General features: G+C 39.1%; 1 protein-coding gene across 1 annotated transcript in view; it reads right to left on the bottom strand.

The window, feature by feature from the left end:
* Positions 1–5,313: 5,313 nt before the first annotated feature.
* The window catches only part of LOC143020980 (ubiquitin-like protein 3), a 32,355-nt gene continuing 23,805 nt past the window's right edge, over positions 5,314–13,863 (bottom strand). The window contains exon 4 of the mRNA XM_076178039.1: positions 5,314–11,947. Coding sequence (XP_076034154.1) covers positions 11,883–11,947 — 65 coding nt within the window. The 3' untranslated portion in view covers positions 5,314–11,882. The remainder of the gene's footprint in view (positions 11,948–13,863) is intronic.

Here is a 13,863-nt window from a genome sequence, read left to right as displayed (position 1 = left end):
ATGTTTGAAGCAGGAATGTCACCCAGTGCTCCATGAAAGTACCCTGTATATGTACATATACATATATACACATATGAGATTAAGGGAAGAAATACAAAGCACCTCAAGGATGCCACAAGACATGGCTTTTCATACTGATGTAATAATTTTTGGTATAATTTGAAGGAGGAAATATTCAAATAAAAATATACACGAATTTAAAACCAAGTCTGACAAATGGAGACAAGAGAGTTGGGACTCTATGAGTGTAGTTCTTTTCCTGTAAATTACAATTGGGTAAATGTATCTTTGTTAGTTCATTTAAATGTATTTATTTAAGTTCCTTTAGATAGTAGGTTCGGGACCACTAATAGGTATATTCTAATGGTGGTCCTGCAAGACAGACATCAGAAAACCATTTCTCCAGAGCCTGTCCTCAGAGATCTATTGACACCCTCACCTTCATCTGCTGCTGCACTGCAGTCTCTGGACTGGACCCAAGACTTCTATTAACTCTTATTTCCTCCATTTTTCTTATATGGGGAAAAGAGACAATTGATGACTACACTCCTCCTCCTGTTAGCTGGAGACACTGAAACAGATTCACAGTAACATGACATAAACAACTGTCCAAAGTTCCTTCCAAGAGGGAGAGCCCGAGGACTGTTGCTGGCTACTGCGGGGATGTGGGTTTCTGTTCAATGAAACTTGAGGGTTTGTATTATTTGGTTCAACTGGTTTCAGTATCAGCTCTAATTACTATTTTCTTCTGTTATTTTTTGAGGTTCTCTAATCTACCTTTTTACAGGTAAAGTCACCCAGTATGTGTACATATATCTAGTTATGCTTGACAAGAATAAAGTTCTCATAGTATCCATCTTCTTAATGTATGTGTTCTTATAGTGTATTACAGTTTGGGTTAATCTCAAAGTATACCACCTTATTAATGTGTGTGTTCTTACCTAGTTTTGCATCATAACTTGTTGCATGTTTATTTACCTACCTAATTGTATTGTAGTGTGTGTGTGTGTTTCCGTATCTTACAGAACTGGGCTTTTACTGAAAGTACTTGTCTTTATACTGAACACTTCTGATTAAATCTTCCTATTTAGTTTTTAAATCATATATACTTTGAGCTTGCACCACCACTGGGAGGCTATTCTATCTATTGCTCTACTTGCAAAACAGGATCTTTAAACACCTTTTTTCCTTAGCTAATTCCTGAGCTTGTATTTGGGATCCTCCCGAATAATCACCAATCACTGGTTGTAATTATCCATCTTCTTCTTCTATGCCTATTTCCGATTTACAGAAATGAAACCCTCACAAGGGACCAATGATAGGTATGTCCACATGGTGGTCCTGTGAGATTGATATCAGAGAGAATCAACTCCCTGCTGCCCCTCTTCAAAACTCCAACACCCTCACCCCTATCTTGGACTCCGTCCGCAGACTGGGGTCAAGATTTCTCTCTCAACTTTGACTATATTTTCTTCACTTTTTTATATAAGGAAAGTTGACAATTGGTGACTGATCCTCTTCTACTACTATAAGCCAGCAACACAGAAACAGTCCCACCTAATACAATACAGATAACTGTCCAATGTTTCTTCCCAAAAAGATATATGGGAGGGCCTAAGGACGATTGCCAACCATTGTGAGGCTGATGGTCTCCTGTAAGTAAAACTTGAGGCAACAGTTATCATTAAACACCCTTACAATATCCTATCTTTTTTAAATTTTCTTAGTTCAATGCGACATTAACTATTTAACTCTTCAGATATACAATAGTTGTCTCATTTGTTTATGGATGTCTCTGATTTGTGTGTGTCTGGGTGTGCATACACATGGAAGAAGGGTGTGATATGTGGAGTGATTAATGGATTAATGTATGTACAGATGTCACCCATGAAGTGTACCTGTTGTTTTGTATTCCTTGACAAGACCTGATTTTATGTAACTTTTATTATAGTCAATTTATCTAATTTTTCCTTGTAGTGTTTTTGATCTAGTGGTCTTAGTACAAGATGTTTTTAATGGCAAACTGTTCCCACTGAGTGAGAGAAAGAGAAAGAGAAAGATATATATATTTTGGAAAGAGGCCATGTTGTATACATGATTTCAAGAAGTCTACAGCGACAATGGCATTATTAGGCTTGTATTGAAGATTTAATTTCTCTCTTGCAATGAGTTTCTGGGCTGGTTCCAAGTAGCTGAGTAGGTGTCCAACAGACATTTTGTACGAGTCATCTCTCTTTATTCCTCTAATACGTATTTTGACCTTACTCAGTCATCCTCAGGGAGTTACAAAGGTTGGTGAATGAATACACAGGGTTTATAAATTGGCCATACATTGCCCAAGCACTGGGAGCGGTCAGACTCCTGTAGTTGTGATCCATAAAGCTGCATATCTGGAAGTAACAACTTCTAGGTATACATAACACAAACAACACCCCTTTCCATGATCCACAAGAAAGTTGCTATTTCCAGGTAAGCAGCATTATGGATCACAGCTACAGGAATCTGACCTCTCCAAGTGTTTGGCCAATGTATGGCCAGTTTGTAAACCATGTCTATTCACCAACCTTTGTAACTCCCTCCCTGAGGAAGACAGAGAGAGTCAGGTCAAAATATGTATTGGAGGAACAGAAACAATTCATTCAAAATGTCTTTTGGACGCTTACTCAGCTACTTGGAACAAGCCTAGAAAGTTGTTGTATGAGAGAAATTAAAGTTTCACTACAAGCTTAACAATGCCATTGTCACTGTAGACTTCTTGAAATCATATATACATATACATATATATAAAATAAGTGCCCAACAGACAAGGCTATTTGTGAGTTGTTAATGAGAAAATACATTAAAAAAAATCTATGTATGATGACTGTGACCTTGATACTCAAGAAAATCTAGAGAAAGAATTGAATTGATTTGAAATGCATTTGAACAGGATATGTAAGTCAGAAATTCCATGTGAATCAATCCTTAGAAGCCTATGAAGTAATCTAAACAAAAAGCATATCACATTAAGGTTTTTCACAACCTGCAAGAAGATTATCTGTGCAGAGCAGTGATGTGCACCGAGTTTACTCATCAAGTTGAAAATTCCAATTTTATAAACAAAATTCTGCTTACTGATAATGTGACCCTCCACATATGTGGAAAGGTTAACTGACATAACTGTCATATTTGGACAGATGAGAAACCAACAGATGGGAACAAGTACCGTACATCAAAAGTGAATGTCTAGCTTGGTATGACTAAATCAAAGGAGTATGGACCTTTCTTCTTCACAGATGGTGCACATACAGGAAATGTGTATCTGGACATGCTTGAAGACTGCATTCTTGACACTAGTTTTTCAGCAGGATGGAGCACCATGCCATTATGTAAAAATTGTGTGATTATCTTGACAGATGGTTTCCTGATTGATGGATTGGTTATGAAGGAGCATAACCATGGGCAATATATCTGGTTTAACCTCAAGATTTTCTTGCATGGTTGTCTCGTTTAATATAATGGGGTATACTAATAGAACTTGAAATTGTATTACTGATGTGTTCCAGGAAGCAACTTATCACTTTCAGCTCTGCAGAAATGCTTCTGGCAATGTCTACAAACATAAACAGAGCCATTTACTCCCTTTCCTGTAACGAGCCATTTCAATCCGTGGTAACAGGTAATTACATATATGTATACAAACACACACAACTTATACATTTTTCCAGTATACTGTCAGCAAAGTTTTTTGGCCAATATTTCATATAACATCATATTGGTCAAATTTGATGTTACCAACTTGAAATATATTCATCTTTATTTTGTTGTGAACTACTGACATTTTCATCAGAGAATATATTTAGTTCCTGTAATAATAGATGTTAGTGTGTAGTTTGCTATTATTTGTTACTTATACAATTACACACAGCATTATGGTGATAAGTAACAGACTTCCAAGAGCTAGAAGATGAAAGTGCAACTCAAGAATATGACTGGATATAAGCAATAATTCTGAACAGCAGAAAATATTCACATTAAAAGCTCTGGATGATATATTTAATCTTATTGAGCAGGACTCAACAATGTTCACTAATCAAGACCCTGATAGTGAGCAAAGTTCATGAATTTGTGTGCATAATAATTTATGATTCTATCATGGAGTCTACAGTGACATTAAAGTAGTTAAATAAAAAATCCCTTTTTAAGACAGAAGACCTGCACATTGACTTTTTAAGTATATAAAAAAATTGTATTATTTTCAAGAATAACCAAAGTGGTCACATAACAACCACTTACACACTTAAGTGATGTTCAGCCCGCTACCCTGCCACCATGCCCACACTTCATTTATGTACATTGTAAACATTTTGCTCAGTGCATTTATTGTGTAATTCTCTTCAACAATGAATTATAAATACTAGTTTGAATGGATATTAAGAATTTATCTATATCAATTCACTTACCTGTATTTCCTTATTGGAGAAAACTCTCAAAATGCTGTTTCACATAAAGTACTAATTTTCAGAACAGTACCCCAATGTTGTATGAGGAATGGTTTTGTGTATATATATATATATATACACATACACAGTCAAATTCCAATACCCTCATAAGGTTGTAAAGGCCTTTTGTTATGCTTCTATGTAATGTCCTCTAATCCAGAACTTGTTCATTTAGAATTTTTCAGCCAAAGCCAATTTTTAGTTCCACAGAAAAATCTCCCCCCCCCAAGAGAAGCAGGACCCACAATAGCACAACTATATGGCCAGGTCGCCATTCAGTAACAAACAATACCAATACAGAATAGGACTGGCCACTGAAACAAACTGTCTTAAGATGTAACCATCACATGGAAGACACTGAACACCTTATCCTTCACTCCCCCACCCTAGCCATGTCAAAGCAACAACCCTATTTTCTTTCTTGAATGTCTTTTGGGCCAATCCAGTGGCTGTACCCGGTTATCTGGTAGCCATGAGTCTTCTGTAAGGCCCCTGGGGCAGTACTGATTATTACCTAAAAAAAAATTGCATAAAAAAAGCAAACTATCTAATTGCATATCCATGCCACAAATTTTGGGGTTTCATGTTTACTCAGCCAGCTAAACATCAAATGAAATTGATTTATTAATTTCAATTCTGTTGTATATTTTTATTCATTTTCTATTTGTACAACATTGGGGTACCATTCCTGAAAATTATTACTTTATAAAATACAGTATTATATGGAACAATTTTCCCCATTTGAAATAACTGAACTGGTACACTCAACTTCCTTGCATCCATACAAATTAGTGTTTATATTTTCCATGTTCAAGGATATAAAATAATACAGTTTTGTTCCTTATATTCATTTATATAAATCACAATAAAATATTGCACAACAAATGCACTGAAAAAATATTTCCATTAAAACATTGTACATAAAAGAAATGCATGTGGGGTGGTGGGCGGGGACACCAATTGTTTTTGATTGTTCATACAGTCACTGGCGGAAATGCAAGAGAAAAACCAATGTTTGTTGGCCATTCTTATGCTTCAAGAAGTTGTAGCATATGTTGCTAAACTAATGCATTTTCATTATTACTTTACAGAAGAACTAATGTGATCTAAAAAATCAAAACAAAAATATTTTCGCTTAAACATAAACAACTTGCCACATTAGACTGCTCTGGCTGGTTATGACAGAGAAACTGCCACAACATTATGCCAGGTTTTAGCAGCCTCCTCCCTCCCTCCCCTCCCACATGAGCCATTTTCTGATGCATAAAAACCTAAGAAATATGTACCCTAACCTAACCTGAGAAACTAACCTAATCTAACAACCTGATGAAAGTCTCAAAAGTGCTGAATCCACACATACAACGAAATGGAGGATGATGTTAATGTGTGGCCTATTTACTGCCAGAAGTATTGGCTAACATATTTCTGCAGGCAGGTCTAGAAACAGATCAACACTCCCTGCTACATAATTTTTGGCCAATCATAATTTCATTTAAACCTAAAAAAATAATCTTGTAATTATATCAATAACAAATAATAGCAAACGGCATGATCATTAAAACTCATTATCAATTTTTGGGATGATTTTGAGCATTTTTAGGGAACATACCCAATAATTTGAAAGGTCCGAGGGCTACTTCATTTTGGAACAATTTCCACTGTATATATGATCTATTGAATTATATATATATGTATATTCCCATGCATCTTGGTCTGGATTTCCAATCCATCTGTGGCAAGGTCTGCCCCCCACAGGATGAACTACATTTTTTTTTTTTTTTTTTTTTTTTTTAGTTGTTCTCTTGGGCAGTCTCTCTCTCTCTCTGCATTTTGACAGTAATACTTCTTGCCCATTTTAGATTTTTTTTTATTGTATGGGATCTTGAGGCCAGCTTTGTCCAATTACTTCCTGGATTTCTACAATGTGTATGCCACAGGTCTTCTACAAGAGGGACCTAGGACAACGGATCAATTGATTGATTGCATTACCTTCTTCACTACCATTCCTCTTCATCATAAAAAGGTCAATTCCAATCTCAAATACTTCTAACTTTTCTTTCGAGATAATTCAAGTTTCACAACCATTAAATACAGTGGGTCTGTTGTTGTTGTTGTTATAGGCTGCAGTTTACAAGTGCTTCTGTCCTTGTGGATAATCTTGCACCACTTGGAGGATGATATTTTCACCGAACATTTTAAGCTTAATATTTCTTGTGATCTTTCTCATACTTATAACCAAGTTTAATGCCCACATGCATTTGGTTTCAGAGGTTCTTTTCTCATTCTCTTTAACTTCGTTTTTCTATGTGTAAGCACTGCTCCTACATACGTAAATTCTTCAAAGCTTTCTATTCTCATACTGTCCAATTCAGTCTCTCCTCCAATTACATTTCTTCTTGACATTAATGGTAATTTTGTCTTTGATGCAGTGTAATTTACTCCTCTCTCACTCATTTCCAGAAAAGTCTTGTATTGCATTACACTCTTCTCTAAGTATATCTACTTGTTTACTGTTGCATCTTGTGGTTTATTCATACCCAACATATATATATATAGTCCACCCATTCTATCCCTGACATACTCCACCCCCATTCATCTCCCCTCCCTCCCTCTTGGCTCCTCCTAGATGACAGGTCATCCCTGCATCTTGCCCACTACCCTGGGTTAGAAGCACATCCACTGCAAGGCTGCTTCTGTGACACCCCCCCCCCCCCAACACACACACACTTTTCCATCCTCTCATGGAGAAAAAAAACAAAAAAACACTGAAATTATTTTTCACACATACCCCCTCATCCCCCCACCCACTCCCTTTCATGTATCACAGCATCATCCATACACAACTATTCTCCACGCACCCCATATTCTGTCTTCTTACGTTCATCCTCAACACACATTTCCCTCTCTCCCAATGTAGTTTTTAAACCCAATAAAAAATTTACTGTAGCATGCTTTCAATAAGAAAATTAATGTTCTCAGGCTATCAAATTTTCAAAATTTGCCACATGGTTGGTATGTGGATGCTGTCACACGCTGGTCAATTGCAGATCTTCCACTCCTGTACTTCATCACCGAGGCTCAACTCAACTTTGGTTAATGCATAAATGTATGTGAAACATCACACGTTTGAATGGTCAGTGGCAAACAGTCTAAAACCAGTGTAACCAGTTCAACATATTGTTTAGATGGAAGCACCGAAATGCAACACTGGTATGCTGCACCTCTATTTGCTGCTACAGAAAGGGTTCGGGTAACCATGAGAGCATGACTAGAACAACTGCCCAGGCCTCCCACTGCTCTATATCCTATCTCTTTATCTTTATAGCTCTGGAGGAGCTGTGTCTTGCTGCACTACTTCTGACCAAAGCAGTTGGCTGGGGACAGGTACGACCCTTTATCCACAAGGAGCTAAGATGGATGGGTGTAGGATGACATGCTTCGACTCAACCACCCACTTTATAATGGAGGACCTCTTGGTATATTTGATTTAAATTTCGTCTATTCTGTCATACACTCTCCCCACTCTGAGGGGGGATAGCATGATGCCTCCTTACAGATGACTTTTCAAATCAGGGAATTTACTGTAGTATTACTGTGGTTTATCTTTCCTTGTCTTTCTTGAAAATGAAAGTGGGAACTGTTGACACTAATTTCCATTCTGAGTACACCTTCCCCAATGAACGAGTTACTGTGATAATGCTCACAGGAGACTGTTTGGTCCATAATGTGGGCAACTAAGTTCCTCAGTACACTCCCCCAGTGTCCAATCTGCTTACATAAAGTTCCAACACTTGGTTCCTTTAGTTTACGTCTTAGTTCTTCTTTACTCTATTTCATTGACCTTATCTCTGGATTAATCTTCCCATGTTCCTTCCTCCATGAATATGGAGTAGAGCTCTTCCCTTAGCATTTTGCATCATCTTCATTCTTTTCTTTATATATCCATGAAGTACATGTTGTTCTTTTTAGCTTTTCTGAAATATCCCCTGCTCTAAGTTTTTTACTTCCTCTATATGAACACTCCCAGATCAATGATGGGTGGTGGTCTTCTGAAACAAAACCTCATAGAGAACCATCTACTCATTGTTTTCAAATCTTACCATCTGGAAGTGAGCTGAGAGCAGACGATTGATTCCCTCCACCTCCACCTCTTCAGTACAACATTATCCTCAAAGACACAAGTGTTGTTTACCAGTGATGAAATATTACTCAATTTACTGCCATCTGGTGACACAGCAAAAATCCATTGCTCCGAGTCTCTCTTGCAGAAGACCCACGGCTTTCAGGTAATTGGCAACACAGACCCACTAGTGTAACATCGACAACTTTCTTACATTTCTTCACAGAGAGATCTACAGAAGGCCCACAACTTGCTACTGTGGGCTTGTAGGTTGTCAGTGAAAACCCAAGGAAACAATTACATGATTATTCTAGTGTCATTAACATTTTCATATTAGTTTTTTAAAATTCTGGACCTATGAGACCGATGATGGATACCCGCTAGTAGTGGTCCTATGAGAGACATCAAAGTCTCCCTACTGCATGTCTTTAAAACCCATCAACACCATCATTTCTATATGAAGGAGCATTCTGGACCAAACCCAGGATATCTAATAACTTTGACTGCATTTCCTCAACCTTTTCGTGCAGGACAGCCACCGACCAGTGACTACTTTCCTCCTACTACTTTATGCCAGTGATGTAGAAAGTCCTTTACTGATACAACACAGTTCAGCATTTCTTCTCAAGAGAGATCTATGAGAAAGCCTGAGAACCAATGCTAGCCTCTGTGGAGCTACAGGTTTCCAGTCAGAGAAATTTGAGAAAATGATTATCATTATTACGGTTATTGTGCTGACCATGAAAGGAGACTAGTTTTGGAGGGAAAGTAAGTATACACAGACAAATAAAAGACACATGGAAAAGTTGTAGACATAAAACAGGAAATCAATGGAGATGATACAGGTATAATAATTCACTGCTGGGTAGTTTCTTCTTCCCTTGAGATACTAAATCTTTAACGGCAGGTGATTGCGAGATTATATAACACAGTGGGGTATGCTCAAAGTCATTTGCAGTGTCTACATATGAATTATATACAAATACAATATACCTATGTTTAACGTCTTCAGTAGAAAGCTCAGCAAAAGACAGTCTTCGAGCCCACATCTGCTTGTTACGTAAAGGCCAAATAATTGACTCATGCAATGGTAGTCCTGGATCCTTCCTGGTTGTTTGGGCACTTTCTAAGTTAAGTCAGGTTTTACCTAATTTTCCGCCCTAGTCCCTACAGTGTTCACTCTATGGACACCAATGCATAATGTGTATGTATATATAATTGTGTGTGTGTGTGTGTGTTTTCATAAACATGTTTACATTACATAAAGCTACAAGTGTAGCTGGTTCAAGTTATGTTTCTACTGTGTTACTCAATAGGAGCAAACACTGTGACAGCACACAGTTGCACTCAACTGTGTGGATGATATTAATGAGTATTCACCACGGGTATTTTCTGTATGCCCTGGTTAATCCAAGGCTTTTCTAAAGTTTGATCAGTTATTATTTTTTACAAAAACTCATATGTTTAAAACAAATGAAGTACAAACAGTAATGAGCATGCATCATACACTGGCAATGACCCCAAATGAAAAAAAAATAATAATAAATGAAAAAAAAAATAATAATAAATAAAATAAAATAAAATCATGAAGAAAACCCATTACAGTTCCAATTGAGAGCTAGAAAAATAATAGTGCACTGAAATTCCCTCAAACAAAGAAAATGGAAAAGGAAGAACTAGCTTTGTGAATGATATTCAATTATGACGCGTTACCACTCTGATTTAGCACTACAGGGAGGCGAGCCAACAGCAGGAACACTGACTACCTGTGACGGAGGCCTGAACGTGACATGCGCACCATGGCTTGCAAAGGCAACCTGCCCTTCCCACACACATCCACTGCTCCACCTCCGTCACAAGGAAAGAAGGAGATGAGTTGGGATGGCAACACCTCAGGACTGATGAGTTCTAGAATGACAGTCTAACTAGAAGCAACAAAAGACATAGGGAAGGGAAGGAGGGAGGGAATTAACATACATACTTTTTTTTTTATAATTACATTGTCTGGACAGTCCAACAGAGCCGAAATGAGTAACACAGCTATGATAAATATATATATATATATCACATGATCACTTTTTACTTCTTTGTGTATTAATATATCATTATCTATTTACAAACAGGTAACATCAGTCCCCTTGGAACTGTCCAAAGAGTGGGACGAGTGAGGCATGGACAGGATTCTTAATGCTAAGTCTCCTCTCTTGAGAATGATTCCTTTCTCCCAATTTCAATTTTTCAATACAAAACTGCTCGTAGCAGCAGCACACACTTTCTGTGGTCCACTCCTGTCTCTAACCGCAGTGATATGTTCACTGTCACAACACTTGATCTTGGCTGCAGCCCCTTCTGGCCACACAACACTTGGGAAGAATAGAATCATCACAGTCTGTACTTTGCCACAGATGCTGTGCTTCAATGGTGATGAAAGCCAAAAGTCTCACAAACCGACAAATGAAGTCTTGGCCGTTTCACTTTTTTGCCTCGGCAACTGGCTGGACTCTACACTGCCATCTGCATGAATGGAGCAAGAGTGAGGGCATCAGAGATGTAGAGAGAAAGAGAGGAAGACAGAGTCAAGACTGACAGACAGAGAGAGTGAAAGAGAGAGAAAGAGAAAGAGAGAGAAAGGCTATTTCACACAGCTTTTGGGTGCAGATCAGAGGCAACATCGACCAGTGACAGTATCTTAAAATTCTTTGAAGTGTCACTGGCTGCTTCCCTCATGCACATCTGGCTACTGCTTGGGCATCACTCTTACCATCAACAACTTGACCTGGACTATGGATACAAATCTACACAACACAAACATTGGCATCTAGAGTGACACTTTAGCCAAGCTTTAACAACGGATCAACCAACATAATCTGGCTGCTTTCAATCTCTTGGGCATTTCTAGTGTGAATATGACTGAGGCTGCCGCAACCCCTTCAGAATTGCTCTTATTCATGGAAAAATATCAAGAAAGAAGGAAAAAAAAAATGCAACATTTTCATTGTAGAAATGTGGAGCGTTGGAGGACTTGATGAGATGCTTAAGGAATGCCCTGGACCTCATGGCCCTGGGTGGTTAACACTTGTTAGGATGTTGGCATTTCCCTGGATGAAACTGCCCACTGCAATTCTGGTGCATGGGGACCAAATGTCCACATTACTGGGGCAGCATCTTCCAAGTGTCCACCACACCAATGCAACACTGCATTGCCACATCGTGCTTTGTGGTGTTGCATTTTGGGGCTGTGGCGCATTGAGAAGTAGATATGGGAGGAGGCAAAGGTACCCCTAGAGGATGGAGCATGATGTGGAGCAGCAGCTCGAAGTTCCGCCCTTGCTTTTCTGCCGCTGGTCTGAAAACACAATAGAAATGTTAAGACCCATAACAAATTTGTTGGACACTAACTCTTTATGACATCACTTAACACATACATTTACAAAGGATTTCATCCCCCTTATAGAGTGGGTGGCCAAGTCAAAACTCCACAAGGAAAAAAATATATATATATACAAAAAGAAGGGATCCTTGCCTCCCCAGCCCCCCACATTTAGTTACCTCTTACAACATACAGAGGTCATGATGGCAGTATTCTTGAACCCTGCATATTGTGCTCAGGAAAATGAAGAGGTAAAGGAGAGATTTACAGTGGGTACTCACTACCATCCATTACAAATATCTCCTTCACCACCCGTGACTCTACGTCTTCATTTTTCCTAAGCACTGCTTCTGACCCAGGCAGTGGGCAAGAGACAAGGATGACCCTTCATCAACAATGAGGTAAAATGAGAGGGAAAATATGGGAGTGGAGTGGGTGTGTGCCTTGGCTGGCTACCTCCCTAATAAGGAATAGGAGTCCCTAGATATATAGATAATAGAGAGGAGGTATTGTAAGAAATTAAAAGTAGTCAGCATTCCTCTGAGTGGAGAATAGTTTCCAATCATACAAGAAGGGTGGACGACTGGTCCATATGTCACCATGTTGTGGCTGAAATACTAAACCACAGCAATTTCTGTAAACACAATATAGGTCTGAATATTACATAATATAACACCTTTATAATAGAATAATACACTTCTAATAAAGAACACTAAAACAATCAATTGTATATTTTGACAAAACTATTTCATATTATTGCACTGTGTTCTTCACTGGACATAAAAAGTTACAATAATTGCTATTTATTATGCCTTGTTTTTTTATTCTTTTATATTTAATTCCTTTGCCTATCTGAGCTCAAAACATACTTTCTTCACCTTATTCTTACACCTAGTAATTCCTACATACATATACTAAAGGACCCTTTCCCCCTTTATATGGGGGACAGTCAGCTCAAAGCATAATCCACCTTAACAGAAAAACCTATTCACTGCCCCTCCCATCTTTGCTCCTCAAGGATGAAAGGTCACCTCAGGTCATCTCTGTCCCTCACTGTACTGCTTGGGGGATGACCAAGAATGAAGAGGACAGACAAAGTGAGGGGGACATTGGATACAAAATAATGTCTGTTTAGCAAAGGAGGGCAAAAAGAGGTGGGTGTGAATGGAGTGGTTACAAATGGCTGAGGAAATGAAATGGCCTGAGGGGATGCCTTTAGTCAGCTCTGTATATTTCTCCAGTGGATGAAAAGTAAAATTGGGGGGTGGAGATGTGGGTCTTTGTGGGTGCATATGGGCCTGGTGGTGGGGGGAATGTGTGTGTATGTGGAGGGGGCTTTTTGGATAGATTTGGGTGGGTGTGCATAGGGGGTTTGGACCAGTGACGGGTGTGTGGAGTGCCAGGAGGGAATCATGGAGGGTTGATGGCGAGGATGTGTTTGGAGGGAGAGTTAGTGATGGCTGGCACAGTGTTTGGAGGGAGAGTTAGGGATGGGTGCACATGGGAAGGGATGGTGGACAGAGGGTTGGTTGATGGGGCTTTGGTAGGCCGTGTAGTAGTGTCTGGGAGAAGGGTGTGGGGAGTTTTGGATCTCCGTGTTCTTGAGGGAGAGTGTGTGGATGTTGGATCATTTTTTGGTGGAGGACGGGTTGATGGTGGAGAGGGAGTGGAGTGTTTTGGGGGAGGGAGTGGCAGGGTGTGCAGGGGTGGTGAGTGGAACAGGGAAGATGGGAGGGGTGGTGAGGCAGTGGGAGGGGTTGTGAGGCAGTGGGAGGGGTTGTGAGGCAGTGGGAAGTGTGCTTTCGCAGACTAGTTGCGGGATAGGATGAGAAGACACATAAGGGGTGCAGAGAGGGGCAGAACATGGGATGGGGGAGGTGGGGGAATATATG

This window comes from Oratosquilla oratoria, chromosome 41 (genome assembly GCF_046742065.1).
Source record: "Oratosquilla oratoria isolate Oo_2021 chromosome 41, ASM4674206v1, whole genome shotgun sequence".
In the NCBI taxonomy this organism is placed as follows: domain Eukaryota; kingdom Metazoa; phylum Arthropoda; class Malacostraca; order Stomatopoda; family Squillidae; genus Oratosquilla; species Oratosquilla oratoria.
The sequence above is the reverse complement of the archived record's forward strand: the minus strand, read 5'-3'. Positions and strand labels throughout refer to the sequence as shown.